The sequence below is a fragment of the Cimex lectularius genome, unplaced genomic scaffold, assembly GCF_000648675.2.
Source record: "Cimex lectularius strain Harlan isolate CLEC.00 unplaced genomic scaffold, Clec_2.1 scaffold172, whole genome shotgun sequence".
Classification (NCBI taxonomy): Eukaryota; Metazoa; Arthropoda; class Insecta; order Hemiptera; family Cimicidae; genus Cimex; species Cimex lectularius.
The window spans coordinates 301,124-327,067 of NW_019392796.1; the positions used below are offsets into that span (position 1 = coordinate 301,124).

The 25,944-nt window shown below is 33.4% G+C and overlaps 1 protein-coding gene across 5 annotated transcripts in view; it reads right to left on the reverse strand.

Moving 5' to 3' along the window:
• Nucleotides 1-1,419: 1,419 nt before the first annotated feature.
• The window catches only part of LOC106665032 (stress-activated protein kinase JNK), a 383,087-nt gene continuing 358,562 nt past the window's right edge, over nt 1,420-25,944 (reverse strand). For all 5 annotated transcript variants that reach the window (XM_014391180.2, XM_014391181.2, XM_014391185.2 and 2 more), the window contains 6 exons: nt 24,692-24,821; nt 7,064-7,261; nt 5,201-5,465; nt 4,981-5,139; nt 4,797-4,921; nt 1,420-4,459 (listed from right to left, as the gene is read on the reverse strand). In XM_014391180.2, the coding sequence (XP_014246666.1) occupies nt 4,289-4,459; nt 4,797-4,921; nt 4,981-5,139; nt 5,201-5,465; nt 7,064-7,261; nt 24,692-24,821 (1,048 nt within the window). In that variant the 3' untranslated portion in view covers nt 1,420-4,288. The remainder of the gene's footprint in view (nt 4,460-4,796; nt 4,922-4,980; nt 5,140-5,200; nt 5,466-7,063; nt 7,262-24,691; nt 24,822-25,944) is intronic.

Genomic DNA, 25,944 nt, shown 5'->3' on the forward strand with positions numbered 1-25,944 from the left:
TTGGTCAAATCAGCTGGGAGGGGACATGCAAGGGATTGACAGAGACAAGCAACACGGTTGGTGCCGTGGCCATGGAGGGGTCTATCTGTGATGCTCTCCTCTGGGTCCCCACAAATTTAACAATTGATGTTATTTTCAAATTGGTTCCCCTAATTCATACCTAAAATTTTAAACAATCTATAACAAAAGGTCATGGTTATATGGATATTCTACCATTTGTTTGGCTGAGTGGGGCATTGCAGTGGGCATCCGAGTCGTATTTTCAACACTAGTGGTTCTGCATTCAAATCAAGACAGAACTGAAGATTTAAAAAAATTGATTATAGCATGAAAAGTGCATTGTAAAGTGGTTTGACGCCTCGTCTGCTACACCCAATGGGTAGTTGGATTACTTATGAAGGTTATTACTTTCCTTTATTTGTTCGCACACTTTTTAATGGACACTTATTAATTTGGACTGCTTAATAAGCTACCTGTCTCTGGAAAATTTTGTGAGCATCCTAAAATATAAATAAGGAAAAACACAAATAACCATATAATGAATATGAATGTAGTTTGTTTTTTGTCACATTGGGGTAGATTTTGGCAATCCAACCCCTTTTGGAAGTAAGTTGGGTTAGAATTCAGGCCTGCTGAAATTTGAACCTGAAACCCATGATGACTGATCAATGCCTTAGTTGTGACCACCAGTGCCCTTTATTGTTTACTTTCACTAATTTCGTGGTCCGCTTGACCAATTAATATATTACAATTAATTAAGGTTTTTGGTTGAGATAAAAAAAGTCAATGGAACGAGCGGGATTCGAACCCACGATCTTTGGCTAGATATGCCACTGCTCTACCATTTGAGCTATCGTGACCTCGATCCACTCGGACACCAACTTCCAATCTCAACCCACCTTTTGAGTTTTCCCTCCTTTTTGCCATTTTTCAAATGTCGTGTAATCGAATTGGATTCTCGACGACAAATGAAATGGCCACAGAGAGCTTTAGAGAAGTATACTTCATTTTAAATCATTAAATTCACTAATTTCATGGTCCGCTTGACCAATTAATATATTACAATTAATTAAGGTTTTTAGTTGAGATAAAAAAGTCAGTGTCAAGAGCGGGATTCGAGCCCACGATCTTCGGCTAGATACGCCGCTGCTCTACTACTTGAGCTATCGTGGGTTCGAATCCCGCTCGTTCCATTGACTTTTTTATCTCAACTAAAAACCTTAACTAATTGAAACTTATTGTTTACTTTGATTAATTTTGGTCTATTTCGGTTCACAAGATGTTACAATTTTAATCATTGCCCTAAAAAATAAGCTATATTTAGAAATGATCTGTTTGGCCATAAGAGTCCAACTTGAAAAGTAAAACTTAAGCGAATCACAATTTTTAATAGAGGAAACTTATAAATAAAACACTTTATAGAAAATGATTGCATATCATGGGTTTATTAATTACAATTTTAAAACCTAATGTTCAATCCTGGATTATTAATCATTTCTGCATCTTTCTCCTTGTTTTCCGAGATAATAAGATGTTTGGGAAACATGTTTTGCACAATAAATTAATAATTAATTACTTGGTAACAGCTAGCAAAAAGGTAAAAAATATCCCTTCAGAATTTTGCTCAGAACTCTTGTAAAAGGTTTTTGTTTAAATCATTAAATTTATAACTCTTAAAATGTTTATAGCCCTCCTATAACCTACAAATAATATTTACTAATTAATAATATTTAATATTATATTATTATTATCGATACAATCTACTTTGTACAGTCACAAATAAATTACTACATTTTTTTGGAGTACAGGATATCTTTTTTTTATTACGATAGTTTTTGAAAAATAGTCATTAAACTACAAATTTAAAACTGTGGTGAATGAATTACTACCAAAGGAAATTGTGGTAGTACATACACATTGATGTGGCTAAAGTTCATCACAAAGTGTCAGTAATTATTTATTTTTGTATTAATTCATTAATTACACCGGAGTGCACATCATTAGGGTATATTTTAGCAATTTTAAATTCTATATTTTTATCATTTACCTATTGTATCACCTTCATCGCTAAAATTTGTAAGCTATTACAATTCATCTCACTGTACTCACAAAAATACAGTGCCTTTATGTATATGCTATATATACAGGAGGTATTTTCATATTTGACAAATTGTATACAAACGTAAAATATATATATTTTAAAAACTTTTTTCTTTAGAAATCATATTTTCTCTTCTGCCCACATGGTGGAGGGAATTTTTTTTTAAATTTATTATATATAACCCTATTCGAAAACCCTTGAATAGTAGTAACACTTAACTGAAAAATCACTTATTTTGTTTTTAAATAATACAATCACTTAAATATGTATATAAAAATGAAAAGAACAAGCATATCTTCTATGTACAAAACAGGTATTTAAGTATTAAACACAATAAACAATTTTACGAATAAAAGTGAGGTGCTAATATTCTTACCACTAGGTTCATGAACTCACAACACATATTTGTTTTTCCATAACTTTTTAAATTTGTAAGATATAAACATGACAAGTTCGACCTGGATCGAAATATTGGATCGGATGCTAATTTAAATGACGATTAAAGGTGTTAAAACCTTTCAACCGTGCCAGAATTATATATATATCTTCATATCCTATAAAACTATAAGAATATCACTCCGTTATTAACATAGTATTTTTTTTATCTTTTAAATGAGATATTAACATTTTGAATGTGATAACTATGATCCTTTTTTTACTATCTGTGTTTTATTTACAGTGTTTAGAATGTGGCTCAATCAGGAATATAAGTTACAAAACAGCTAAATAAGAAAGATTTGACTGCATTTAAAAAATAAAAACAAAGCTCTTCTTTGTGATAATCAGATTTAAGGATCATAGTATCAGCAATTAGAACAATATTATATAAATATTGCTAATCCAGACTTTTTATTTATTTAAATATATATATATACTAAAGAGCATTAAAAACCATTCAGTCTGTTCATGTGCTACAAAACTTTTTTTTTTAAATCCAAAAGTGACCAAATCCTTAATATCTTTAGCATATACATAAAACTGTCGGTTTTTGTACTTACAAACTACAAAGGGCAGTGGGTTTAAAAAAGATGAACAATCAGTTGTACTTAATTGGAAACATAAGGATAAACAAATTTGTAACTGATGTTAAACATTATTGTCTTAATACTATTCCATACACTAGAAAATTTTAAAAACAAATACTTTTCAATGGTTTAAAAAAAAAAAATTATACGCAAAAAAAACTATTTTGTATGTTTTCCCTTAACCTTTAAACACATAAAATTATGTTTTTAATAAAGTATAGTTATTATAGTAGAATGAGTAAAAGTAACAATACTTTTTTTTTTACAAAACATTCACCATGCTAGTAAGCGATAATAAAACATTGAAATCAACGGAATAAAAACAAAATTATCTTCAAATAATTTACTTATTTCTGCAAAATTATTCCTAGTTCAACACAAGATGGATATCAAAGCTTGGAATGACAGCAGTTAAAAACTGTGGGACTTAAAATCAACTTCCCAAAATACTCCCTAAAGGGTTTTTAATAACGTTTAAAATTTTATATATCATGTTAACTACGAGCGACTTCTTTGTACAAGGCATTTTCACTAATAAGGAAACGAATCAAAGAATTAAGAAATGAGCCTGACTGATTTATTCCATCAGGTACATTAGCAGAGTCGATGCTCTGAAATAGTATTAGAATGAGCGCTCCCGTCTTTTTCCTTTTATTTTCTTACAACACAAAAAACAATTCAGACGGACAAATTAAAACTTTTATGATTAATTAGAAAGTGCATTTTATTTAAAGAAAAAAAAAGCTCATTTAGAAAATATATCAATTTTTCAAAAAATGTTCTTGGGAAGTGAGATTTTTTAAAATAATTTGATTGAAGGGGATTCATAAACAGTGTATCACAAGAAAAAAAAATATAGTTCAGTATATCTATACGTTGCCAGACGTATTGATATGTTTCAACATTTTCTTACATTAAATGTTTAAACGAAATGTTATAAATGAGCAGGGATGCAATTTGACATTCCCTTTATATAGAGCTAGATTCTGTTTTGGGAATCTTCAAATTACTTTTGGAGGGTATGTTGTTTTTCTCTTTTTTCGTTTTGTTTTTATACAAAGATTTTCATGAGATTTTACTTTGTTGGTTGGGAGGTTCATGTTGGTTGTATTTGGACGCTGAATGAGGGCAGGAGGAGACAGAAGGGAAGCCATCATTTGCTCTACCGTCTTGAAGCCGCCGATTCGTCCTCGGCCGACGCAGAAGGACGAGGTTGCTGGCTACCATTGTGTGAGTGTTCATACTCCATCACTTCTTGGTATATAAGCTCCTTCCACTGTTCAACTGAATGTTCACGTTCGTCTACTGAGTGATCGTACGGACCAGGTGCAGGCTTAAAAAAGTAACACATTGATTATAATCAATTAATAACAGTTAATTATATATAAGTTATGCTTGGTGCTAGGTGAAATGTTTGAACAATTGATCGTTGCTGATCATGGTATGTCTATAGATATTGTCAGGGTTGTATATATATATTTTTTTTTAAATAATGAACAACAGAAAGAACAAGTCTTTTTATAAGTAGTAGATATTTCAAAGCTGCCTTGCTTCCTCTTCAATATATAAAAATCTTTAATCTTCAAAAAATCTGGTTTGTAAATAGTTATGACAAGTGACCTCATGTTTGCGAATATTTTTTTCTTTTGAAAAGTTAATAAAATACTTACAGCATTGACTTCTCCTTCATCGTACCACACATTGATGTAAGGATGCATTAGAGCCTCATCAACGGAAATTCTCTTTTCCGGATCAATAACTAGCATCTGTGAGAGCAAGTCACGAGCTTGGCTTGCTGTAAAATTAATAATTGATTAATTATCGTTTATGAAAATAAAATGAGAAAGGCATTACCTTTAAGACGACTATGGTCACTAGAGTCTGATGGGAAAAGCACATCAGGAAAAAGTTTGTCGAATGGGAACCCGGAATAGCGTGGCCGGTTCTCCACATAATTCCTAACAGTGGGTTGCAGCCGCATCATAAATTCTGATGACGGTGTCCCGAGTTGTTCTGAAATGTAGAAAAACAATCAGTAAGCATTGAACTATATATTTATACTATTTTTTTATACCTATGATTTTATTCCACTGGTCGATGTGATCTGTACCAGGGAAGAGTACACCTCCGCGGATCATTTCGCCCATGATACAGCCGACTGACCAAATGTCGACGTTTTCTTTGTAACCCATCCCGAGGATGACTTCCGGCGCCCTGTAGTACCTTGTTACAACGTAAGGAGTCATCATAAACGTGGTGCCGGCTGTTCGGGCTAGGCCGAAGTCTAGAATTTTCAGAGTGCAATCTGACTTCACGACTATATTGCTGGGCTTTAAATCCTGAAAGAGAATCAATAAATGAACAAATTAAACCTTTATTGCTCTTTATAAAGATGTAAAATTTGAAATTTATTTTAGGTAACATTTTTCCCCATGCTATTCGTGCAATATATATATACTAATAATGCTACTAAAATATATACACTTCTATATAATGACAGTAATATTACAAAGAAAACTATTTTTGAAACAATTTTCTTGCCCATACAGGGTTCAACTTTTCTCATACCACCAGACTCCCAAACAGAAGACTTTAAAACTGAATATTTTTATTTATCTTTATACCAAGGCAATAATCATCAAGGAAGATTTCTATTATAATTACAAAGCTGTGCCCGAATCAGTCAGGGGTTTGTGTTGGTAGAATATGTCAGCATGATATTAATAATTGTCAAAAATATGACGTCTCCCAGAGGACTTTGAAATCATTGCAACATCCTGTTCCATATGTAAAGTGACATAGATATTGATGGAGATATGAGTCCAAGTTAAATTTCCAGGCCCATCTTTGAATTGACAGATAACCACTTGGAATAAAAACACTTAGTTATTTAAGAGGAATTAGTTTGAATATACAAACAACAGTGGTATTACAATTTAGTTTTTCTTAAATTTTTTAAATTTAGTTTTTTTTTAAAATAAAACCGATTATTTTTTATGCCACATATTTCAATCGCTATGCATTTTAGGCCACGTCCCCCTTCAAAGCAGTTACTTGAGCTAAATAGAATAGGAGTTCTAAACTCATAAACATATATTTGAATGGAATAAGTCCTGAATATATCTATATTGGTATATTGAAAGTTTTTAGTATATTCGTATACTTCATGTAAGCTTTTGATTCAATAAATCACAATTTGTTGTAGCACAAATGTATTGCCTTGGCATTGGAGGAAAATTCTTGAGTAATCTATTATCCACAATTACATAAATCTGCCAATTTTGTCATTTCTGAAAGGTATAATATGATATAATATTAAGTCCCTTATTATTTTCAATATTTATTCAATGTTTTAGTTTATGAGTTTGGTATTAATAATTCAATATGAATACCCTTATGCAGATGATCTGGTCATATTTGCCCTTTTGTGGCGTGAAATCGAAAAAAATGAATATAATCTCGAAAATAATCAAATTAAAACAACAAAGGCTTAATAATAATTTATCACGAGGAGGTAGGCACGGGTTCTGAAACATTTCGGGAAGGCCTGTAAAAAAAAGTACCCGCCCATAAAATAAAAATTATGGAAGTTGAATCACGCGTAAAAACATCATATCTTTAATTTGAAAGATTGTTTATTAAATCAGAGCGTCAATGACAGTCATAAACTTTGCATCACGCAAATTTTGATTGCCAAACCGGTCTAAAATAACAACCAATTAAGAAAAGATTAATTATTCAAATCGATGAGTTTGATTCGTTGCAGTGAAATGTGCAGTTATAACGTTCGGCCGTTAATTAACAGGCGCGGCCGTTAATAAAGAAAATGGGACTTTTATTAAAATCGACAGCTTTTAATGATTATGCCCCGCAACCATCGATTTGCACACGAAAATGTGATTTTTAAATAAATGCCAAAACGGCTAGTGACACTTACCCTGTGTATGATGCCGGCTGAGTGAAGATGCTTGATACCGCAAAGCATCTGGTAAAGAAGATAAGACATCCTCTCGTGGTCGAGGTCCATTTGTATCACCTGACACAGGTTGGCGTCCATGAGCTCCATGACGAGGTACACGTCCTGGAACTCCTCCAGCGACTTCTGGGGTGTGAACGCATTTAAAAGACCAATTATCTGAAATCAGAGAAAAAAAACCCTTGCAGAAACAGTAGTAAGCAGCAGACTTATTCCATATTCAACCTTTTTTTTCCAAAAATTAATTGAGATTTTTAGTTGAGCTAAAAAAAGTCAGTGTCACGAGCGGGATTTGAACCCATGATCTTCGGCTAGATACGCCGCTGCTCTACCACTTGAGCTATCCTGACCTCGATCCATTCGGACACTAACTTCCCATCTCAACCCCACCTTTTGAATTTTCCCGCTCGTGACACTTAAAACCTTAATTAATTGAAAATATTAATTGGTCAATCGGACCATGAAATCTAGTGGATTTAAATGAAGTATATCTTCACTAATGCTCTCCGTGGCCATTTCATTCGTCGCCGAGAAACAAATAGATTACACGACATTTGAAAAATGGCAAAAAGGAGGGAAAATTCAAAAGGTGGGGCTGAGATGGGAAGTTGATGTCCGAGTGGGTCGAAGTCGCGATAGCTCAAGTGGTAGAGCAGCGGCGTATCTAGCCGAAGATCGCGGGTTCGAATCCCGCTCATGACACGACTTTTTTTATCTCAAATAAAAATCTTAATTAATTGAAAGATATCAATTGGTCCAGCGGACCACGAAAACTAGTGAATTTTTCAAAAATATTGTTTAAAGTCGAAGAAAAGTTGAAATTTTGAAGGGAGGTTGATAATAACTCTACGTTGGGAAATTTGAAAGTTGTTTTAATTGAGGTAGGTCAAATGCCACAACCAAAAGCGACCAGTAAATGCCACTGAACGCTACGAATTTATGCTAATACCCGTGTCAGTGAAACATAAAGAAGTTGCGAGCAGGATTTCCAACTCGTTCAAAATTTGTAACGGCAATATTTCTTTTCTTTTGCATGTAGAACAATAATGTACAAACCATTTTTTATTGAAATTTAGCAGTAAATATAATATATTCTACTATAAAGCAATAAAACAGCATGTTATATCAACATTCTAAATCGTTGAGATTTACACACGCGATTTTAATTTTTGAACGGACTGCTTGACGTTTTAATCCAATAAAAAAATTGAGAATTTTTTCATCTCTCAAATAATATTTAAAAAATACCATTATCCTAAAAATTAAATAACTTACCAAATATGAAAACAATTTATATTTCGATTAAACGAAAAAATCAATTAACAGGAAATTTTCATTAAAAAGCAGTCAACTCGGATGATCAAATATACTGAACATATATTTAATGTCCATTGTGCACATTTTCGTAAAAATTGTACCTAGAGCCTGAGAAAGGATGCGGTTAACGGTACGAAAATTTTTCTTTTCAGGGCCAACGCGAATCACGTAAATGTGTGTGGGTGGCAGACATGACACGCAAATAAATTGCTGGTATTTTTTCCTTAAGAGTTCTTTTCTCTTTGGCAAAGGGCAGGCTTAAAATAGCGAAGGTACAAGGTAAAAGATCGTTTATAGAGTTCAGACCTGACGAGGTTTCAGGAGAACAAAGAATCTTCAAGTAAAATTTTTTGTTATTCAATCCGTCCTCGCTTCCAAAGATGCCTCAAGTTTAATTTAAAAGGGTTTGAAATCTGATCTGAAGACGGACGCCAAAGCATTTGTAGAATTTGTAAATCGAAGCAAGCACCCAAGGACGAGCTCAATAATTCACCTTTGAAGCTGCGGTAGTTCAACCGATTGGGGTTTTCCTTTTACAAAATCGTAATAAAACACACAATAAATGCTAAGTAGGTCAAAAAAGAAGACAAATTTGAAGAAAAAATAACCCTAAAACGTGCGAATAATGAATGCTAAAGACATAAAAGAAAGGTTATTCAGTTTATTAAAAGATAATTCCACTATTACAAAAGAATAAATAGTAAACTAGAAAAAAATAAAAATTTTTTACAGCTATGTTTAATACCTCTCCATGTTTAGAAATACATTAACTGAGCACTAAACCAAGGGGTAAAAAAGAACCCAACCCCTACATTTTACAAATCAAAACGTAGTTCCAAAAATGTAAAAATAAATAAATAAAACCTCTCCACTTAAATATGAATTGAGATCATGTAAAAAAAACGGAAAATCTATGTTAAAAGAATTTTCGAAATAAAGGGGAGAGCAATCTTGTTACAAAAAGCATACCCTCCTCACGCGTCTTCCGTCGGGCATAACTCAGAAAAGGTTGATTCTATCAAAATTTTCCTTTCAATAAAAATGGCATAAAATAAGCTCTAGAATCGAATTGTACAATAAAAATGTGGGATTCTCATTTAAAATAACGAAGTCAATGTCATTTCCCAGTTAGATAAGAAGGTTATGTTAAATCTGTTACCACCACGTGATTCTTAGCCAAAATTAACTTGGGGGTGTATAAGACTATTTTAGGCTAAAGTTAATCGTTTTCGAAATAAAGGGAGTAGGCCATCTTGTTACAAAAAGCATACACCCCCCCTCGGAAATGGTCGATCCTATCAAAATTTTCCTTTTAGAAAAAGTGGCTTAAATAAGCTCTAGAATCGAATTGTACAGTAAAAATATGTGATTTTCATTTCACATAACAAAGTTAGTGTCATTTCCCAGCTTTATGAGAAAGTATGTTAGGTTTGTATAAGACCATTTTTGCTAAATTTAATAGTTTCCTAATTAAATGGGTGGACTATAGAAGTTGGACAATACACCCTGCATAAATTTAAAAGAAAGGTCAACTTTGGAAACAAATGAACGATTGCTAAGCACAAAACTTATGCAGTTACGCTGGGTTGTTAAAAAATTTAAAGACATTTAGAAATACCATTTTACTATGACATCATAGACCATGAAAGGAAAATAATAAAAACAAAAAATGATCACTTCATCTGAGCAGAAAATATATGCAGTTATTATGCTGGGTAGTTAAAAAAAATCAAAATCACTTAGAAAGATCGTTTTACCATAAAAGTAAAACAAAAAAACTTGAGCTTGTACAATCCCAAATTATGAGCAATGCAATTCTATCTTTCAACCTGCAATCCTGCTATCAATACTTGTACTTTGGAAAAACCCTTAAAAAAGTTTTCACTGACAAAAATTTCTCATTAGGTTTGGCAGCTATTAAGCATTCACATGTATAAAAAAATCAAATGAAAATTTAAAATCTCCAAAACTTGGGGAAACACAACAACGAAAATACCAATTGCTGAATGGAGACATAACCTGAGATACAAAGAAAACTACGTGAAAGGAATTGAAGAATCGACAATCGATTACTTAATACTTCTTCAGGGAAGCAGTCGATTGCAGAGAACTAGGGACTGAAAGGAACAAGGAAAAGTTCAATAAGCCATAAGGCTGCAGTGCTAGTAAAAGAAAACTTCTTAGTCTCCATATTCATCATCATCCAACTTGAAAAATAAATGAACAAATGCTGAGCGCAAAACCCTCAGTAGTTATGCTGGGTAGCACAGACCCTAAAATTTGTAAATAATTATTCAGAAATCGTGATATGCGGTCTGGTGTGATGTAAGTTTCAGAAAAACATTTTCTTTATCGTGCCAACGTTTCGATCTTTATTGAGATCATCTTCAGGGCCTGGGATTTACAGACAAATCCTTATCAAAAATGCCTTTCTATACAGACTTCCTTCCCCACCCCTTCAAAATCCAACGTATATAAACATAAAACAGCAAAATCTCACTGGCACTCTCAACACGACACGCAAGAATGGCACAATTACACAGATGACAAACACTTTGAGTGAGTAGAAAAATAATTTGATTGAATATTAAAAAAATATTTTTTCATTGCATAAATTCACTTGTTTCCACATCCTACAGGTATTTGTTAAATTAAAACAATGTTCGTAAATCCCAGGCCCTGAAGATGATCTCAGTAAAGATCGAAACGTTGGCACGATAAAATGTTTTCCTGAAACCTACATCACACCAGACCGCATCTCACGATTTCTGAATAATCATCGACTAACGGTCACTAATCACCACAAATTTGTACATAGTTGACAGGGTGTATAATACCAATAATACAAGTAAATAATTCGATCTCAACTTACCATTCTTTGTGCTAGAGAGAACTAGGAGGACGAGGATGTATAGGGAGAGAAACTATAGAGATATTTTTCTTATCAATTCCCTAACTTTTGCAATTACACTTTAGTTTAACTCGACTTAAACGAGTTTGAATATTTAAGGTTTCCATTGTTCGTAATAACGTCAAAACAGCAGGAAATTAATATTGTTTAATTAATTTCAAACAAATTAACAACGTAATAATCGCCGGTGACGTGACGATGATTTTTTAATTGGCACTAAAGATTTTAAGCGAGATTAATTAATATGTACTGTAGGTTGACGAACAATACACCGCAGCATGGAATTTTCTTTATTAACAGAACGTTTTGTGACGCACATTGTTGGGAAGTCTACTGGATATACAAATGTAATTAACACTGAAGAGGACACATGTCACGATGTCGAAAACGTTCTGTTAATAAAGCAAATTCCATGTTCAACAACCTACAGTACAAGTGATAGGATTGTAAATTAATCAGCAAAAAGATTTAAATATTATCTACAAAATATATAAAATATGGGCCTTTTTTACCACAATTTCAGACGTTTTAAATTATCAGAATGACCATTATTAATCATCTGTGACCGAGTGATCTCGGTGTTTGACCTCGGTCATTTCGGTTTAAAACCAGTATTTTAACTTTCTCGAAGAGTGAGAGGAAAGAACAAAATGAAACGTAAGAAGTCCCTATAAATTTTTCTGAACTGAAAAAGGAAAAGGAAAGGGGATCAAATAAAACTCAACTAGCTGGAAAACTGAATGAATACGCTAGAATATTTGCATGTTGGCTGGTTCTACTCAAGAAAGAGGAAATGTCAAAGCCTCGGTACCGAGGTGATATTTTATTTTACAAATTAGAAAAATAGTAACGAGTCTAAAAGTGGGTTGTTTGTTTAATGATAGAAGGCGTACTTGTTTTTCTATGATAAACGACCCAGGCGTTGATACTTAAATTACAAATTTGTTTATTTAGCGTTGCCAAATCTTTGCGCCACATACGAGCAAAGATAAAGTTACGGTTATTAGGAGAATTGTGCCGTTCGGCACCTGTGTACGTGAGCATCGTCGAGACGGTATTATCGTAATTGCACCTTTGGCTAATCACGTTCGAAAATCAAATAAAAATGGGCTTGCGACCGACACCGAAATTAATTTGCAGCCAAACCGTACTTTTAACCATTTCGGATTTAATCTTGTTCCGTTTATTTGGGTTAGTGGGAGGGAACAGAACAAGGTTCGAATAATACAAGAAGAAAGGCCGAAACCTGTTTTTGTAAACAGAAATAAATGTTAATGACCAATCTGACTCCAAAGCCACCCGTGTAGATGTTCATTAAATATTCAACTACAACACTTGGTTTATAATAATATTAAACAAAAAGTATGTTGACTTTCTGACAACATATAACCTTTAAATGTTTCAAAATATATTTTACATTATGCTTATATTACAAATTCTTATACCTTAGAAAGATGTAAAACCAAAAATAATTGTTATCTCTTTCAAAAAAATATTAATATAAAAAAATTCAACGTTTTAGGTCAATACACTTACCGACCCTGTTTAAAAGTAAATCTGTAAGTCGACTTCACTACCTTAAACTATTCAAGTCCAGTTACGAAAACTTTCTGCAGTGTTTATCAGTTTTTAATAATTCTTATAAAAAGAATATATCTAAAATGCATGCAATTTTCATCTTGAAAAATTGATGAAAGAATTGCTACAAACCTATGTAGTAAGATTAGAAGTTGTTGAGTAGAGGGGTTGGACATTACAAAAAATTTGAAACAGGATTTGAGGACGGTTCACCTCTATCCAACACCACTCAAAACAGAAGTTTCAAAAAAATATTAAACTTTCTTAAAAAGATAGAAGTATAAAAGATCCAGTTGAGGTCAACCTTGATAATCTGAGTTGAACTGGATCTTTTCTACTCCTGTCTTAATGAAGGGTTGGTCTGTTCTCACTACATTTACAAATTATCGTAATATAGAGGTTGTAGTTAATAAATAAAATAAAAACTATGAGGACCATTTCACATTGAAAATTGATGAACAATGTGCATGGGACCGCGGTAGCCGGGTGGTCAGCGTGATACTCTCGGCTGGTAGACCCCTTCGGTCGTAGGCTCAAGTCCCACCGTCGTCCCAGGGCTTTCCACATTAATACATCGCCAAACACACATACAGTTCTCTGGCTAAAATAGGAAACGCAAGGCCATAAAAAAATGTCACCAGTAAAATGATCACTTCACTGTTGATGATTATAAAAGGATACAAGGAAGCGGGGTTTTTGTAAAGCAGTGTAGCCTTGTAGCTTATTATACTTCGTTGAATCGGCAATCATTTACCAGGGTCTGTCGACATTTGCGGGTTAATTTTAAGGTGGATTTTAGGCAACAAACTTCGATATTTTGTATGGAAGGGCTAGCCTACGGTTGAATATTAAGGGAGGTGCAGATGATGTCAAGTTTGCGTACTTCTGGGTGGTATGTCAGGTATGGTGGTCATGGATTCATGTTATGGTTTCTGTGAGGTTAATTGATAATAAAGGTTGTTATCTTGTTATCCCAATTATAGGTTCTGGGTTTGTAGTTGGTCTTGCAGATCCTCCGCTGGCCAGTTTGTTCAATACCCTGAAACCATTGACAAGTTTTTCCAAGTTGATAGGTTTTGGAAGTTTTCGATGCATTCACCGAATATTTTGGAAGTGATCTTTTTAACGTGCTAATGCTTTTAAGACTGCTTGGATGTCTGATTTTATGAGTAACTTTTGTTGTCAGTGTAACCCACTTATAAGATACCTTCACTTGGTTGGAGCCATCTGTATACCATTTAATTTTTTTCACCTTGTTTTTTCATCAATATTAACCATTGTAAAACAAGCCGAAAGGACATCAGCCAGGCATCCGGCCCCACTAACCTGGCCGCAACCGACGAGCGATGGGAGAGGGCAAACTTACCTATTTATTTTTCTTTTATCTATATTATTTAATTTTCCATTAGGGAGGTTTTTTGGAGATTTAGACCAAGACTCCCGATAGTTAAAACCCGACCTCCCACACCCAATGGGCAGCAGGAACGACCGCCTTCGGAACACCTATCTAAACGACCCCCATTACAAGTCCTCGGATACCCTTTCTATTCCATACCATTATCCAGCAGCGATAAACGAAGTATAAGACAAAAAATAAACTAAAGACCTAGGGCAAGACATTAAGTCTTCCAAATCCTCAATGGTGTTGCGTATTCTACATAAATTAAAATAACTCCTGCGCCGTTTTATTTTTTGCAGGTAAACCCCACATATACCATGGCCCGATTTTAGCCTTGTTATTATAGTATCTCTTTCTGGCCAGGTCCATCCACATAACTAAGAATATAAAAAAAGCAAAACATAAATATGCAAATACCATAAACTGAGGGAAAACCACACTTCTGCTTAGTAAGAAAAAAACGAATAATTTTTATGTCAATAAACTCTTCTAGCAAATATAAATGTAGATGGTATATAGGTTTAAAATAAATTTTAGAAATCTTCATCTGATGAAATATGATTAAAAGTCTGCCTAATGATGTTAGTGAGCGTGCCAGAGGAAGTTTGACAAATTGCTGGAGATCTTTCTCTGGCAGACAAAGAAAGCTGGAAAAAAAACTGACGCGAGTTCTTGGATTCGGAATTGCTGCTTATAGCGGAATGAACCTAAGTTGTGCTCTTCCGAAGGAAAACTTCACCTATAGAGTATGATAACCTTCACGAAGGGGTTAGAGGGAAATCCTTTGGGAAGTTTGGTATAACTCTAGCTAAATATAGCTGGCTATGGAAAGCGGCGTGGAAATGGAGTACACCTAACGCTTTGGAAGATGGGTTAATAATTGACTAAAACTTCAATTTTATTCTGATCATGCATTTTTCCAATTCCTGACGTTACTAAAATGAACATTAAATCAAAATTATAAAAATAAAAAACATTTATCCAATCAAACTGAATGATAAATGAAGAAAAATCTATGCAAAAATTTTTACTTAGTACGATAATTTGATATAATAAATGATCTTTAGTAGGATAATTCGAAAAGTTTTTCCTTTCATGGAAGTAAGACAAAAATTGACATATAGCGTTCAATTTCAAGCCTGACTTCCTGGGGGCCTCCATACCTTCGACTCGAGTGAAACTGAGTTTGGACAGCAATAAAAAAGTTCTTATCTTAAAAAGTTTTCGCCCTTGGACGAAACTGACCAGGAGCATCGCAGGTGCCAGGATGACTGCAATGCTAGATCAATACCAGGTAGACTTCTGGCACCGGTATTCAAGTGGGCGGTGTTTATCAAAAGGGAATCAAACTTCCCGCCGAGCCCCGGATCAATATAATCCTCGAAAATCTCAAGTCTGCTTACGCCTTAGAAATAAGCAGAATCGCTTCATCAGGGATTAATCAAGCTCCAGAACGATGAGACTGTTCCTAAATGAAAACATAATTTCTTTTAAAAAACTGGTTTTACCACTCGAAAAATTCCTGATAAAGCGATTACTGATTGAAAATAATACTAAAATAAATAAAAATACTGAAATTACTGATGATATAAATCATTACATCTTGGAATTAGTGTTGATTATTTCAAAAATTGAAACCGGCTAAGAGAGATTTGCAAAACGAAAATAGGCGGCGATCAATTTTGACCAAAGAGTTTTCAACACTACCCAGGTCACTGGGAGTGTTTCCAGCCTTGGGAAACATATTATCTTTGAGCAAGGATAATAGCATTCTTCTGGAAATTCTTTTGTTTCCTATTCTCAAATCTCGAACACCTAGGTCATATTCAAATATGGAAAAAATGAGGCCGACTTGAAAGTTTCTGCATGAGAACGCCTATTACTGAATTTAAAAGATGAACGACGTCTGACCTTTTTCGAAGAGCAAGTGAGAATAACTTGGTCGAAAACTAATATAATACTAGTAAATTGTATATTTTTCAAAGTTCGAAAGAAAAACATTACAACAAAACCCTAAAAAAGCAGGGACAATGTAGGAAAAAACCCACAAAGCTGCAAACGATGATTTTTTTTTAACGAGGGTTCGCAACAGCAGAGGTCATATCAGGAAAAAAAGCCCATTTGTAAGTATGTCGGGTTGAAATGCAGGGCCCCTGGATTCGAACCCGGGACCTTTACCTTACAGTGATGAGCGCCGTGTCAACGCCTAAACCGTTGCGGCCACCGACACCCCTGCAAACGATGATTAAATAGTGTAGTTGGCTGTTAAAATGGCTTTACAAGGATTGACCGAAATCTTATAATGCGCCTTTAAACCAATCTGTAGACTTGAAATCTGAAATGTGGTTCGTGGTTGATCGTAGCCCAACACGTATCACCTTAGGAATTAATCTAAATCCTGTTATGAGTCGTGACAAGACACGGCAAACCCAATAAATGAAGAAGGTTGGGATCAAAGCGCCGTAGATTTTGCAGAGGTAGAAGAGCAAGAGAAAAGTTCACTTTGAAAGAAACAAAAAGAGAGATAAGGCAGCTCTGAAACTAATTTATTATATTATCAAATCCTTCTCTTCGAGTTTGCTAAATTGTAATAGTAAAGGTTTTCTAGTACTAGAGGCTGCAACTATTTGTCCAACCTTGCTGGTCGCGCAATCCTTTAAGAAACGTTTCAACATTTCGTCTTCTTCAGTGAAGTTGAAAAGCGACTTAAGCACAAACCCATTTTAAAGAAAACACAAACACAGGATTATCAACTCGCAGACTTCGTCAACATAACTTTTTTAGTTGGAAAAGAATCTCCCTTCTATATTCTACTATTATTTTCTTTCCGGTTGTTGTTATTATCGATGTTTCTTTTATTAGGAATTTATTCATGAAAAAAAACCGTATCATTTTATGGATATCGATTTCAGATGCCCCTGCCTCCCCCCAGAGTAATCTGTAAATACTCAAGTCCAGAATTAACAATTGTAATGAAATATTTACACAAAATAATAACCGTTTACCGTTTATATTATATATAAACAGAAAAGATACTTAAAAAAATAAAAGTACAAACAGAATTAAGTCAACACGAAATAAAAATAGTACACAGCATAAAGTTTGAAGAAGTTAAGATTTCAGAAAAAAACAAATATGATGAAAAACAGTATAAATGTTTATAAGTTGTAAAATGTTTACACAAAACATGTAATACTTTTTATTTCAATTGAATTATATATTATATACAATATATATGTAAATTCTGAAGTAGACAACAGTTAAAAAAATATATTAATTTAAAAGTAATATGTGTAACATAATCTTCAGAGAGAGAGAGAGAGAGAGAGACAGACAGACAGACAGACAGAGAGAGAGAGAAAGAGAGAGAGACAGAGACAGAGACAGAGACAGAGAGAGAGAGAGAGAGAGAGAGAGACCCGAAACTGTTGTAAATTTGAAATAATTGTAATAGATCAAAATGCATTACCTATGTCGGGGGGGGGGAAAGAGGGGAAAGAAAGTCTAATGGTAAGTCTAGCAACAAGCAACACTTGTTTCCTATAAAAAAGCTTCTTACAGTTAGGGTTTTCCTTCTTTTATGGTTGAAAATAACTTCAGATTTGATGAATTGCTATAGGACTGAGAGTATGGCATAGCAGTGTGCCACTATCGAGGAATAGATAGTTCCAGAAGTCGTTGTTTTACCAACATACGGTAAAGTTTGCAGCACATGTGCTTTCGAAAAAAGTATAAGTCTAATGTTAAGTCTAGCACAAGCAAGTTTAAAGACTTGTTTCTTATAAAAAAGCTTCTTACAGTTAAGTTTTCCTTCTTTTATGGTTGAAAATAACTTCAGATTTGATCTATGGCTATATTTTTTTCCCTTCGCCTACACACTAGGCGGATTGTTTTCCTTCTTTCATGACTGAGAGTATGGCATAGCAGTGTGCCACTATCGAGGAGTAGTTAGTTCCAAAAGTCGTTGTTTTACCAGCATATGGTAAAGTTTGCAGCGCATGTGTTTTCGAAAATTACTTAATGCAATATTAACAACACGGACGGCCGAATTTGCATTTGTAAAGAAAGTTGCACAATTGTTCTCCGGACGTGAGGAAAAGTTCAATTGATCCTCTCCTTTTCTGAACGAACTGTGTCATTCTTTTGGAATAAACCTCATCTTCTAATTTACTTTAAAAAAACTCACGCCATATTCAATACAGAATAATCGAAGACCGGTCGCACAAGTTGAACTCACCATTTAGACCGTGGTTACCGTAACTGACCTTTCCCAAATTGGCGGCCGAAAGAGGACAATCGAAAAAAGCTTGTTTCCATTCGTCTGCAATTTCCACCGGCCCCTGTTTCTTTATTACGTGCTCTTTTACGGTTACGTTGCCAGATAGCCTTATTCGATTACGGCTTACTCCTTAATCCTTATTGAAATAAAGGGCTATCTGCCCTGGGCCCACAGTTTTCGGAGAACGGGTCCCCACAGGCCGGCCTAACGAGCCAAAGCATAAAACACGACAGCTCGTGGCTTTCTGAGAATTCTAGCATAAACGAATTATAATGACAAGCTTTAAACTCTAATCCTTACTCCTTTATCTCTTCCAGGTACCGGGACAAAGGGGGCCGAACTTTCTCATCTGTAAGATTCTTGAAAAAAATCTGGTTTAAACAAACACTATTTTACTATATAAAGTAAACAGTAGGTCACCTCTTATTACACTTAATATAGAACAATAAAATAACTCCAAAACGAAACTATTATTAAAATATATTATAAGAAAAAAATTTACAAATGTAAGACTGAACTTCTTTCTTCATTATTGAAACAGACTGAACTTCACGGATTTTAAGGACAAGACTTAGCGCCTCAGAAAGTTAACCTCGGTTTTTTAGCTCAAATTATTTTTTACACCTCTGTTCTAAATTGTTCAGATAAATCAAAAATATTGTCCATCATCATGCTTGAACTTATTCCACTTAAACAAAAATGTACTACTAAACTACAACTACTAAAAATACAAAATTACATAAATTCTGATGTTGCATTGATACATAAAGAATGGCTTGAACGGACAATTTACTAAGGCGAAAAGTAATGTTGAAAGTATTTTGCAACGGCGCGGCGTCTATCTTTATGGGAAAAGTACGTGATAGTTTGGAACATGCGCTTTCTCAAAAGAAACACTATCTTACAAAGGAGAGTTTTATTTATTGCTTTATTCCATTCTTTCTTCGAAAAGGTTTAGCCAAATTTGGCAATAATTGATTATTATTAGATTTCTTTATGAAGGTGGAGTCGCAGGAAGGCTATAGAATAAAATTAATCTCATTGATAGTCAAAAGTAGACAATTCGGAATTTTTAAGTCTCAAGTACACTCAAGTAAACATTCTTGATACCGCTATATCATACATAAAATTATATTAAAACATCAAAAATTAACATTCCGCTTTCAACAATATTAATATTAAATTTCGTGATCCGACTGACCAAATAATATCTTTAAATTAATTAATCTTTATGCAAGGTATTGGTTGAGATAAAAAAATGAAAAATTTGAAAAATGGCAAAAAGGAGGGAAAATTCGAAAGGTTGCGTTGGGTGGGAAGTTAGTGTCCGAGCGATAGCTCAAGTGGTAGGTATTTAGCCGAAGGTCGTAGGTTCGAATCCCGCTCGTGACACTGACTTTTTTTAATCTCAATCGATACCTTACATAAAGATTAATTAATTTAAATATTAATATTACTTAGAACAAATCTTGTAATTATTTTAGAATATCAATCATAGTATATTCATCGTTATATCGATAGATACAAACAAATGAAAGAAATGTTAAATTGAAAGCACTTAAAAAATACTTTATTTTATAAAATAAATACTATGTTGGTAAATCAACATAAACCAATATGTAAAATACTGTTCCATCTTAAAGGGCACTATGAAATTCATATACAAGCGAAATTCATAATATAAAACCACTCCAGCATGTAAAGCGAATAACAGGTCTGTATAAATCATAAACCAATGTAAAGGATCAGTAATCTAATAAAGTTTGTAAAGAAAAAGAAATTAATATACATAACCAAACCAAAGTATACAATCCATTTCAGCATAAAAAACTAATTTAGTCCACAACCGCAAAAACAAACCCACCTAAAAAACAATAAAGTTAGTGGAGAAAGAAAAACCAATGCAAAAAATTCGCCACCGTATATAAAAAAACCACTCAAGTATGATCAAAGATAAGATAAAAACATAAACTAAAAAAAATGTAAAAACCGGACTTATAATTCTTAAACAAAGTAAAACCAAAGTACTAACAACTAAGGTTGTAAAACTAGTTGTATAAGCGTTTGTCAGATTATAGAGATTTTTATACGACTGTAAAAAATAAATAATTACAACAATTTTACTAAATTTACAAAAAAAATTCCAAACTTTTCCTCAAATCAACGGTGAAAATACATGGATCGTTTCAAAGAAAATCTTCGAAACTCCATAATTTTCTTTAACAGGAAGTCCAATTATAAATTGCGAGATTTCTCTGCGGGGTGATGAACCCGTGAATTGATCATTTTCGTATGTGCTGATCTTTCAGACGCGTTTCGGCATTTTGCCCTCTTCACTATAACAAAAATGTTTACGAGTTTAACATTGATATTTATTACTATAAAGTGATATTTTTTAAATAGCATTCTCAGATACTGTTTTTTCACTTTCGGCTTTAGTGCTGTTTATGTTTGTTCGATCTAATTATAAATTGATTTATAACAGAACTAATGCAATAAATAATGCAAACTATTTTGGATTTATTGTAATATTTGACCATCGACAATTTTCGGGCGTGAGCAAACAATGAACGGCAAAATGCGAAAAAGTTTCTGACGTACTTTTTCTACAGGAAGGATAGTCAGACAAAAAGATCGGTAACGGCCAAATTTTAAGTCAAATATAAGTAGCCGAAATGATTAAAAAAAATCAAATTCTATGAATTTTAAAATCGATCTCAAGTCGAGCTTCTTAACTAATTAAGAGGATAGTTAAAAAGTTGGGTTAGGTCGATAAATTTAAAGTCGACCTTTAATGTATCAGGACTATCTCCTCCTTGGTCAATCAAATTTTTGAAGTTTTCCTAACAATATTCATATAAAATATATGTTATGTATCCCGATACTTTATTTTAGTTATTTTTTAAATTTAATTTAATTTTTTTTACGAGGGTTCGCAACAACAGAGGTATATAAACCCTCAGGGTGCCCGGGTTTTGGGGGAAAAAAAGCCCATTTTCAAATCGGTTCGGTGAATTTCACGGATAATTATTAACTAAGTGATTGAGTGAGTGGTTTTATATCAAAACTGACGTGTACGATAAAAATATAATTTGTTATAATTAATTAATTCTTTGAAACCATGTTTCTGGTTATTCAAATAGGAATAGTTCAAGATGGATAATCAAAGTTGTTTTTAATTGTTGGCTAATTCTGAAGATAATAAGACGGCGAAGTAACTTTGAAGTACATATTTTGATTATTCTAAACCTTCGTCAGAGTTGATTCCGATTCTACGTATGAAAACCACTTCGACTTCAACTGTCAACCACGTGACATCAAACGCTCACCATTGTTTAACGCCGTTCTTTGCTTTTTGCTTACCTTTTCGTTTCGTTTTCATTTCGATGGATTGCGAAAAATTGATAAATGCGGTTGAGGAGCAGGCTCTTGGGACATGCGTGATCCACTCTATCACCGGAGAGATGTCCAGCGTAAGCTGTGATCAAGGATAGCTTTAGAAATGGAACTTCCAATATTTTTGTTTATTTCTTTCAATCCATTTGTATGTAAACTAAGAATTTTCGAGCAGCAACAAATCTTCTACATCCATTTGGGCTGTGTCGTGAACTGACGAAAATCGGCTACAGTGAACGACGGCGTTCGGCTATATTGCCGGTCAAATAGTTCGGCTGTTGAACTGCCTTCGTAGTTCGATTCCAATGGCGAGCAGCCATCTACAGATTCTTGCTAACCAAGGTGATAAATTTGGTAACTGAAAGCGAAAGTTCAACTTAAAAGTAGTAATGGGGACGACGGTGGCCGCAACTGTTTAGGCATTAACACGGCGCTCATTATTGTAATGTAAAGGTCCCGTGTTCGAATCCAGCGGCCCTGCATTCGAATCCGGGATCTTTACCTTACAGTGATGAGCGCCGTGTCAACGCGCCTAAACCGTTGTGCCCCCCCCCCCCCAATACATTATTGATTAAGTAATCAGTATTTTCACCAAAATAAAAATTCTAATTAATTTAGATATAGATATTAATATTAACATTTCAATATTTATGCTATATAATGCACAAATTAAATAAATTTTATAATTAATAAATTAAATATATCTATTAATATATAACATTTCAATATTTATGCTATATAATGCACAAATTAAATACATTTTATAATCAATAAATTAAATATATCTATTAATATTTAACATTTCAATATTTATGCTATGATGCACAAATTAAATAAATTTTATAATTAATAAATTAAATGTATGTGTATTAATAATTAACATTTCAATATTTATGCTATAATGCACATTTTATAATTAATAAGCTAGATATTAACTAATTAAGAATTAACATTTACAATATTATATAAATTACACATATTAATTAAGGGTAATTGATATATGTATTATTTGTAGAAATCAATAAATAATCATCATACATACACATATATAACTTTTATAATAATAATAATAATAATAATTACATTTAATATATTTTCATTTTACCCAATAATGTATAAGAAATGGAAAAATCTGAGATATAGAATTCCAAATAACGACACATATGATCTTTATTGTCATATTAATTAACGTGCTGATCTTTAAAGTAAATCTATTAACAGCCCGTGATTAGAAAGATTTGCATCATCATCATGATAAAAGATTCCAGCGTACCTTAAGTAAAATGATTTTCCCTTAGTGTTATGGCTCTTATACAATATAGCAATTTAACTAGTCATCCAAATATATCTGAATATAAATAGATTTCTTATATTACGATTCGACACACAAAAGTGAGGATTCGTTGATTTGAATTCGTCACAAAAAGTGTGGAATTGAAGGGGCCCCGACAGACGCTGTAATTAACTTCATGGCGGCGTGGGCACCAGTGTGATTCCAGTTAAAGATAACGGTTGAATTTTCCTAATTTATACCAATATCTGAAACTCTAATAAAAACCCTTGTTTTTTTACAACGCTGAATAGGAAATGCAATAATTAAAACAATTTTACCGAAGGGCAGTAGTTTTTTTTCGCTCGCCGGCTTTGTGATAAACGGAATGGAATGTTTGGCCGTTTCCGAAAACTGTTTTGTTAGTACACACCTCGACTTTTATCGTCTGATAATAATGATAATGGTGAAAAAATAAAAAAATACCAGAATTCCTTAGAACGAAGAATCGAGACTACTTAAAAACGAAAAAATCTTCCTTTCCTTTCAACTTTGTTTTAAATTATTAGAAACGAACTATAAAACTTACGCTCTAACTGCCAACACCTGAAGGACATAACAACTTTTAAGTACTATAAAAACAAACTTGTGAGATTTTCTCCTGGGTTCTGCGAGGTGAAAAAAACCCTCGTCTGGCCGACTATGGACTCCTGGATAAATTATCAACGAAGTTCGACTCAATGGAAGAAGTAGAATAGTGAGCAATATTGAGTGGGCTAATAAACTTCTGGGCAAATAAAAACTAAAGATAGCACTAAATTATGTGATTATATGAAATTTGTCGAAAAATAATTTATCAAAAATTTCGACTATATACCTTGTTTTCTGATCTATAAATTTTTTTTGTACATCTAGCATTTTTTAAATAATTTTTTTTTATCTTGAAACAACGATAACGCGCTCGGGCTGAAATAAATAAATAAACAGCCGGTCAAATGGGGAAAAATATTTTAGGTGTAAAATGTTTAACCCATTTATTACATTTTTAATTCGCATTAAAAATATATGCATAATGAAAGAAGAAGGAGGGGGAGAGAGAGAGAGAGAGAGAGAGAGAGAGAGAGAGAGAGAGAGAGAGAGAGAAGGAGGGGGAGAGAGAGAGACCGAGAGAGAGAGAGAGAGAGAGAGAGAGAGAAAGAACACCTAGTAATTTTAATTAATCTTGCTTTTAAGGGAGATTAATTTTATTTCAGTGTGGCTCGTCCGTAAAATTACTCCCCTAATTCAAGATTACAAAGCCAGAGCTTAGCATCTTTTACTTCCTCTCTCTCTTATTCATAACTTCGAATTTTTTAATGGAAATCGACGCTAAATTTAATATAACGTAAGAAAATTATTTTTCGTCTGAGAAATAAATTCAAAGTGTAATTGCTACTCACGTTTTTATGGTTGACAAGTTTCATGAGCTTGAACTCCCTGTAGGCCCTCTTGGCGTGGGTAACATTTTGGAACGGCCGCGAAAGTTTCTTAATCGCCACGTTCTGGTTTGTCACCGTGTCGTAAGCAGCGCTGGAACAGACAAAATAATTAATTAAAGTAATTTATTTAATTTTAAGATTTGAAGGAAGGGTTGAGGCATGCTACAGAACATGGTGAACCTATATAAAATCGTCTGTACATGGCCAAGTAGTGAATCAAGAAATTTTAATTTTTACAGAAATACGAATTTTACACTTCTCTTTTTCAGAAAAAATATTAATTAAAACGGTTTATAATTAAAGGTAAAAGTTATATTTGTTCTAATTAAAAATTCCTTTCTACTTAAAACTAAACGGTATTCAATGAGAAACAAAGTTTTTTTTTTCATTTCATCATTTCTGATCATGGGTGTTCAGGAATGATATAAAGTTGATAAAAATAAATCGATACGCTTAGTCTTTTTTAGCAGTCTGGTTTTCGTAAAATAAAAGTCGAAGTGCCAATTTTTTGTGTTCGTCCACATTCCCTGTTTTTACCAGTTTCAATTGTATATCAACTTGTATTCTCATTCATCACTCTAACTTTCATTCAAAAACCAATCTGAGGAAAATCCTAGAAAGACGAAAACCTAATTAGAGATTTAGTCCATGTTGAAAACGTACAATTAGTACTGGACAACGTTAAAGTACGACCTTGAACACGTGAAAGGTTTAATGTATAATTAAATTAACATGGTCATAGCTTTATGTATTGATGTATGATAAATCGAAAATTAGCTCAAATTAGCTTACACTCGAATTCACAGCACCATCTGAAATGCATACGACAAAACCTCAATCCATAACTACATCCAGTAGAACCACCCGTAAAAGAAAACGTAAAAACCACACACTCAAAAAACCCTATCCTAAATGGGAGAAGAGAAATATTCACGGGAATCCTATGAATTTCCACACGGAAACGTGTGACAAAATCAGGCCAAAAACCAATGTTTCAGATCAGAAGAAAAACAGATGGATATTTTTTTCAGCATGGTGATCAAGGGAGATGTGACCAGGGCGGTAAATGCCAGTAACGCCAAAAACAGTTCTATTTGGGAGGTTTTCCGATGTACCACGGCGTGTAATGTCGGTTTAAATTTTTAAAAATTATTGTAATTTTGCTTTATACACTATAGGGTTAAATGTTAGTCAAGTTTAAAAATATACTAGAC